Source organism: Buteo buteo, chromosome 18 (genome assembly GCF_964188355.1).
Source record: "Buteo buteo chromosome 18, bButBut1.hap1.1, whole genome shotgun sequence".
NCBI lineage: Eukaryota > Metazoa > Chordata > Aves > Accipitriformes > Accipitridae > Buteo > Buteo buteo.
The window spans coordinates 14,467,651-14,475,826 of record NC_134188.1 but is presented as its reverse complement, the minus strand read 5'-3'; the positions used below and the strand labels follow the sequence as shown (position 1 = coordinate 14,475,826).

Below are 8,176 nucleotides of genomic sequence, written 5' to 3'. Positions count from 1 at the left end.
TGAAGGGTCTTTCCTTTTTTCCTCTCTTTCTGTTTTTCTCTCCTTCTGTCTTTCCTATAAAATTCATTTTCTCAGAGGGAAAAAAAAGCAAAACAGATTTTTAAATAGAGATGAAAATTTTAATGAATAAAATGCACAGGTTCCTGATTTCTTTTATCCAATAGCTCTGTCTTGCTTTTATGACATGCAGTGTAAGAAATTTTAACATAAGAAAATTCAAATGTCATTTTATTCCACCAGTTTATTTAATATTATCTTTTTAAACTGAAAAACAATCATAGTCCCACCTCATTTGCATTGATTTAAAAAAAAAACAACCCAAAACTTACATGGTACTGAAATAATTGATATAGATATTAAAAGAGTGACCAACATGAAGAAAGGTATTCTTTTGAATATTTTGATTTGGATGTTCAGGTTCTCTGCTGGCACAGCTAGGCATAACCTCTATAAATGTCACTTGAACTACTTCAGTTTACACCAGCTGAAAACATGGGCTTTGTTACCAGATGTTGCTTCATTCAAGGTTTCAACCTGCATGATTCTCTTGTTGCTACTTCTTTCTGGTTTCTCCAGTTTCATACAGGCTGATGATTTCTGCGGGGAATACTCTTCCCTTTTCCCGCTTTTCTGTCTGCTTTGGAATGACACCTCACTGCTTCTGTACCTTTTGCTTGTTCCAAAGATGGCATGGGCATCCATTTCCAGGGGGACCTTCCCATTCAAATGGGGATACATTCAAATACCTTTGAATTCTCTAACTTCAGTGTTGCAGCCTTGTGTTATCCTGCTCAGGGAATCACCATGCAATCCTGACTCATTCATTACACATCTGAATTCCCAGTATGTTAATAGGTATTTCACAAAGAGATGAAGGGTTAGTTTAAAAATATAACACTCCTGGGTTTATCAGGTCTATTTCTTGGGACATGCTAGGAGATCCTTGAAAGATGCTAGACATGCTCAGATTATTGGGAATTAATAGTGCTCATGATCATGTAGGATGTATGCAGCATCTCACTTTAATACTAGACAAACTTTAAATGGTGTAATGCCCCTTGAAATGCTAATAATTTCTTTTCTTCTTTCCTATTAAGTTAATTCAGTTCCAGACTGACATGCAGCTATATTGTTCCATATATACAGTATACATTTGGTGGTAGGTAGCCAGTGCTTGTTCACAGAACCTTGCTGTCCTCTAATAAATCTATATGCCCATATTATTATTTCCATGTACTACAAGCTGCTCTGCAGCCTATGACATGGCACTCAGCTGTAATTAGCACCAAAATATAGAGTTAGTATGCAGGACACGGACAATTCTTTTGCTCCAGATGCTGTACTCAAACTGCAGTGGTCCGTTGAAGAAGTAGAGATAACCTAAGGAAAAGCAAAGTTAAAATTAATTAACCCTGAGAAAACTGTGTTGTCACATTAAAATTATCCTTCAAATGAAAATTATCCTATTTGTTTTCATTTTTTAATAACTCTTTTAAATGCAATATTTAAGTATTTAGAATGCTGAGCTAAATTTTCAAAGGTCCTCATTCCATTTGCCAGACCTGGATTGGTGTTTTAAAATAACTGATATTTTAATCTAGTGTCAAGCTCTGCATTTTATTACTATACAGCACTTGCTTAGGAAAATACAGGGTTCACCTGTTAATATTTAAGACTCTGACTTGGAAACACTCCTTGAAGAGTTGGATAGAAATGGGCTCCATTTGAAGGAACGGACATATTATAATACTTCTAGTTTAAGCATATCACATTAGGTTCCCTAAGCAAGGAGGCAGGTCTTTTTAGGCTCCTCAGATATGTATGGACATAGATTATAAAAGCACCTAGGCCAGAGGGTAATTTAGATCAGAAACCTGATTCAGTTGAGAACAGAAGTGTTGATGTGAAAAAAATCAAAATTACAAATGACAGAATTTCCCACAGGACATTAATCTCAAGTTTCAATGACAACTAATTGTAATACAGTTTCATTATCAGATTATGTACCATTTCTTTCATAGACTGCATCCACTCTATCACCAATTCCTGCGAATTCTTCCTCTATCAGCCTGGGGTAGCCTGCTTCCATAACCTCCGCCTCTTCATCATAACTACAATAAACACAAACGAAAATAAAAATTCAGAGGATTTAAACAGCCTGGGAGTTTGGTCTGTGCCCTTTACATGCTTTGAAGTTACACATCAGAAGTAGCCAACAGCCTTTAGGTACTTTATGTCTAGTGCAATAATGAAACTCAGGGCAATAACCAGGGCACTCTTCTACCAGAAGCACAAGCTCAAAAACCGCAAAACTAATAAAGCTACATTTTCAGAACTGATCTATAAGGTACTTATTATATGGAGATTATTGTACCTGAATGTATTGGGACTACTAGCCTATCCTGAGGTTGCTTGGCACAGAGATACTGCGAAGGGATGGTAATGTTTTAATTATGCATCAGACCTGGCTGAAGTCCCAATCATGGACAACAAAAACCAGCCATCCTAGGGTGGGATAGATTTCTTACTCTCTCAGCACTGGTACCATTTGGTGTCACACAAGCAACTCAAGGAAGCAAGGTGGGAATTTTGTCTAGGAGACATGACCATATTACAAACTCTTACGGATTAGGGCACTTTATTATCCTCTCCTTTCTTTCACTCTTTCAGCTTTTAAAGGCTATGCCCATATGTTTATAAAAAATCTTGCATACACTTTTATGACATACTATACACAGCTATAGCACCAATGAAAACCACAGACTGGAAACGTGAGCCACACTCAAGTGCCTGGTTTGAAACAACCTGCTGATCTTTTGATACTTCTGGGCAGGTTATGACTAGAGACACACCAATCTGTCTCCAGCTTACCTCCAGTACTTATTTCCAGTAAAAAAGAGAGTCTTGCCAGTGTCTTTAATATGGACAGCTGCATCTATTCTTTTCATTTCTTTTGGGAACCCCATTTCATATATCTTTTTAGGAAAGTCTTCAACTATGTCATAGCCATTCAAAGCCCAGACTTTCTTTCCTAAAAATAAGAACAAAGTATGCATGAGTCTTTTTTAAAGGCTTAGCTTTGAAAGCAGAATAAAATGAGGATGCCATGTTTCCTGTTTTCATACAACTAACATTCTTAGGTCACATACACAGCAGTTATTAAACTACTTATGCTAACTATGTCCCTAGGCATCTGAGCTTAATTGTACATCTCCTAATTCACTGACAATTGTATAGATTTGCATGGGGTGAAACCAACAGAGGGTGGGGAGTTTAAGCAAGGAAGGTAGGATGTTTTGTTCTTCTACTGATTACCTTTACATCACTTACTGAGGTTGATTAAATATGTATATTTTTCTGCCAACACCAAAATTGAAAACTCACCCTTAAACACGAACACAATATCTTTGATGGGATTTTCATAAGCTGCATCTATTTTATTTGGAAGCTCTGGCCAAAAGGACTTAAGTAACACCAATTCTGCCTCAACCATCTGAGGGTGCAGTCGCCAGAAAAACCTAGTTCAGAAAAAGAAAATGTATTTTATGTTTCTTATCATACTACAGAATAGCAATATCTTTGATGTGCTATATTAAAAATTAGTTAATGGAGAGTTATTTTTTTTCATAACATAGAATTTTCAATACATAAAGCCCCTTGTAGACCTTTCCTTTCCTCATAGTCACCTAGCTGCAGACCATATCTGTCATTTCAAATAGTGATCATCTCAAACAACAACAAACTTGAATCTTTTTTCCATTCAGAATAAGAGAAACACTGCTGTCCCATGTAAGACTTCTGAATGTAGTACAACTTCATTCAAATAAATGTTAGTAGTTTTGTGCATGTCGAAGGAAGCTCTGTGAAATGAAAAATGTGTAAAAACAGTGTCAGTCTTCAGCCATACCATCTTCACTTCATATTACTGGGCAGTGAAGTCTGTAATTGTATTATAAAACCTGTCTAAAAAGATATATGATGTAGTTTCTTAGAGGCATCTATACTGATTTCTGATTTTTTAAATTTATGTTTACTCAGATCTTTAATAAAAAATTGAAATGGTGTTTTCGCTTGCTCAAATTTTATCCAGTACCCACTACACATATATCGTATATAGCAGTCTCTTTACCTGTCCTTGAAGATCAGCATTTCTCCACGAAGTTCTGTTATTGCATCAAGAGATAAATCTGCATCACATTTCTCTGGTGTTTTGGGATGTTTTGGGTTGGGATCTTTGTCTCCAGCACCTGGAATCATTTAATATGGTCTAAGTTTGACAACATTCATTTCTTTTCTGTGGATCATGTCATTGAATAGGACATGGAAGAGTTCCCAAACAGCATGATAAGTACAAGCATAATGGGCAAACCATTTGTGCTGGAGAAAGTCTGTTCACTCTTTCTCTTCTTTAGCCAAATACATTCTGCAGTGCAGCTGTGCTGCAAAGATTTTAAATGGACTTGCTTTCTTTATCCCAAGTTTTGAAGGTCCTACAAAAGTTTTGTTCTTTCCATGATGAAACATGGGTATTTCTGTTTCTCCCTTTAGACTCTGTTTTACCTTCTCTTTTGAGGCAGGCCAAAAACTGTCAAGACTCTGCCCCCCACTGCCCACCACCAAACGAGACTGAACAGTGACCAACCTCTGCAGTGTTACTTCCTTTTTTTTTTCTCTGACCTATTAGACCTAAGCATCTACTGTTCCTGAAGTCTGGTTGTCAAGAGTCCAGTGAATAGGTCTTAATCAGTCATGACTGTTGCTATTGAACATCTGCAGCTCTTTAGTAACTGTGCAGTGCATCTTTAACAGGTTACAATGATATGGGAAATATATATTATATATTATACAGACTTACCATAGAGCTCTTGGATCCCTTGCACATCGTCATCAGGAAGCACAAAACCAGTTTTTCCAGTGTATGTGTAAATTGGAAACATCAGGGCTCCAGGGTCTCTAGAGTGTTCAAGACCCAGTGAATGACCAAATTCATGGGCAGCAACAAGAAACAAGTTATAGCCTACAACAAACCACAGTGAAAGTAAATGTATAGCTCCTTGTATCACCAAAGTGGACTTGGACTAATCAAATAACCTTAACATTGTGCTTTAACACATGGGACAATAAAGGAGACAACTGGATAAAGGGAAACATTATGTATAATTGCTTGGCTTTTTCAAAATACCATGTGTTTTGTTTTAATAAGGGCCTAATCTATTGAGTATCTCATAGTTGGTGTTCAAACTAAATCTTATTTTACAATGTTTTTCTAAGTCTAGGCTAAATCTAAGATTTAGATTTCTTGAAATTTCTTAGTAATTTTGGAAAGCTCTAGGGTGAAGTCTTTGCCCTACTGAAATCAAGAACATTTTTTGTCAGAAATTCACCTTCAGTAGAGAGTCCATATTTTTTCAATATTGCAGAAATTAGCTTTAATGCCAGGAGGGTGAAATAACACAGTGCTGAAAAAAAATAGTGTTTTGTTCTGTTAAAGCTCTGTCCTGAATAGGAAGGTGAAGAATTTAAATGCAAGTAGACGATTTGCAGCTTAGTGAAGTACATGTGTTTTCTATAGGCTTCAGTAAGGTAATTCCCATCAGTCTGTGATCAGAACTAGCTGCCCTTGAGCTCAGTGAAAGGCCAAGATGACAAAATACCTCGTTGGTGGCATTTTTTTAATCACTTCACTTAGGAGGTGTATATCCTAAAATTTATTCTATGCATATGCTGTACTTGCATTTATGATTGGCAGTTAAACCCAGCTTCCTATGAGTGGACTGTGAACATAATGATGAATGAAGAGTAAACAGGCAAACCAAACTGTTTATGGATATCAAACAGGACAAAATTGTCCATCTATCACCATTTCAAATAATCTCAGGAACTTCTGTTACCTCTGGAATCATCTGACCAAGCTTCATCATCATCAAAATGGGCGTCTCCTCCATAGTCTGGACCAGGGGGAAAAGCATGAGCCAGTAATCCAGAGGGTCCATCAAAGGGGTAAAAGTCACCATGTTCTATGAAACAACATTTAAAACAATTAAATCAACTATCCCATTTTATTGGCAGCAATATAACTATAAGGTAAAAATAACTGGTTCTCCGTTACCTTTAGTGCCAAAGGAGATCATGATATCAGCTACACCACTTCGTATTCTGGTGAAGTTAAGTGGTGTCACATCCGACCAAACTTTGAATGCTTTTTTGAAAGCTCTGTCTACTTCAGCACGTCTCAGATCTGAAGTGTAATTCATAATTCTATCAAACAGATTAATATCTCCAGTTAAATTGTATGAATTGAAGAAAATGTGTAATACACTTTTATCTGACGGTACACCTCATTAAATTTTTTTGCTTTTTTCTTATGTTCTTATCTAAAAACAAAGAGCTTGGCAGCTGCATACAGTATTCAAAAAATAAAAATAACCGTTTTCATTAAAATCATTCAGAGATGTCTGAAATAATCCAACAGCTTTCTGTAATTGGTTTTATATGCACCAGAAGATACAGAAAATGACAGATATATTCTTTATTAAGTCAAATCATATCAGTAACTTCAAACTTTTTTTATGCCATATAAAATATCTCATGATTCTCACTTCCTGGAGGAGAAAAACATGATCCAAAGAGCTTTTTATAGGCTAAACCAATCCATATTAAAGTAATATTTATCACCAGATACTGAACTGATAGTATTCAATGATTTCATATTTGGAATCTGCTAAAGAAACTCAGGTTACAGCTGGTCAAAACCCCCTGTTGACGACCTTGCGGTATTAAGGGAGAAGGAGCTACCATGTGACCTTTCAGCACCATAGCTTCCCAAGGTCAACTTTCTGAGGTCATGGTACAGAGATTTGTCAGACCAAGCACAGATATCTACATCTGGACTGTGAAAAGGAAGAGGGACAAGGATCAGTCCCTGCTCTCACAGCCACATTGAACAGACTGGTTTGCATCCACACTTCCTTGTCCAGGACAAGACCTATGTGAAGCAGACACTAAACCAGGTCCAAAGCAGAGCTGAGTGACCTAGAGATTAAGCGCTGTGAAGATCAGTAGTGAGGTGCATGATCTTAGTCCCCACCCTTCTTTCATTTGGCACCACAGATGTGCCCAGGGTGTCTACATGGAGGCCAGATAAGGAGTTACCAGCTTGCACCACACCAGCTTTCCTCCATGACAAAGTGCAATGGAAAAAAATTGTATTTACTTCCTTGGGCTGTAAGGTGGGCTTGGGGGACCTGTCCAAAAGTGGCGCTGTAAGGATTTTAAACTGCAACATGAATTTTGTCTAACTCAAATGCATCCTTCTCCCATCAACCTCATATACTGGGCAACCCATTGGACAAAATACCTGGAAAAAAGGTAATAACAGTAATAACATTCAAAATGCCATGCATTTACCTATATGTCAAATTAGTTTTTGACCATTTGAGTTTTCTAGGGAAAAAGTTATATTCCCCCACATCTGGGACACCGCATCTTGGTTTCTGCATCAGCTCATATGTTTCTTCATCTAATTTGCCTGTCACCTCCAAGCCAAAAAAAGCTTGCATTTCTCGAAGTTTAGATGCCACTGAGTTGGCACTCTTCCTCATTATGCCAGCAGGATTCGGACGGAGATCATAGTGAGTCCTGAGATAGCGCTAAGAAGGGGAAAAGAAGTAATAAGCCAAGTTTCCAAACAGTTGTAGCTACACTACTTACTATGTATAAAACATGCAAATGAATTATTTTATACAGTACCTCTGCAAACTGAAGGTCTTTCTCTGTGAATTCATGGCTATCTTCAAGGGGAATAGGGATTGTCAGGCAAAATGACAAACCCAACAAGAAAAAGAAGACAGCTGAAAGTCTTGATTGCATCATGTTGGATTTCTGAAGTCTGAAAATCTGATGTTTTAGGGAGCAGTTCACCTTTACTTTTATAGTCTCAACCCAGTGAGTCACCACTTAGGCACAAGTTAGAACTTCCTTGTCACTGAAAGTAAACATGCTTAGATGGCTACTTTTTCTCTCCTCCCCAACACTGTGGTTTAGGCATCTGTTGTCCCACTGAGGGCTCTGCAACCGTATCCTCATATAAACACGGTCTCTGAATATTTACATAGGTTGTGGGAAGAAATGGGCAGAAACAAACCACGCTTTTTGATTATTCTGCAGTAACTTACAC

At 37.4% G+C, this 8,176-nt stretch overlaps 1 protein-coding gene across 1 annotated transcript; it reads right to left on the bottom strand.

Moving 5' to 3' along the window:
* Nucleotides 1-240: 240 nt before the first annotated feature.
* Nucleotides 241-8,047, bottom strand: LOC142041521 (collagenase 3-like). The gene is given in 11 exon segments (XM_075050425.1): nt 241-1,380; nt 2,008-2,111; nt 2,872-3,031; nt 3,385-3,518; nt 4,130-4,247; nt 4,856-5,017; nt 5,892-6,017; nt 6,110-6,258; nt 7,408-7,649; nt 7,750-7,917; nt 7,919-8,047. Coding segments are annotated over 11 exon segments (1,593 nt in total). The 3' UTR covers nt 241-1,279.
* Nucleotides 8,048-8,176: the final 129 nt, after the last annotated feature.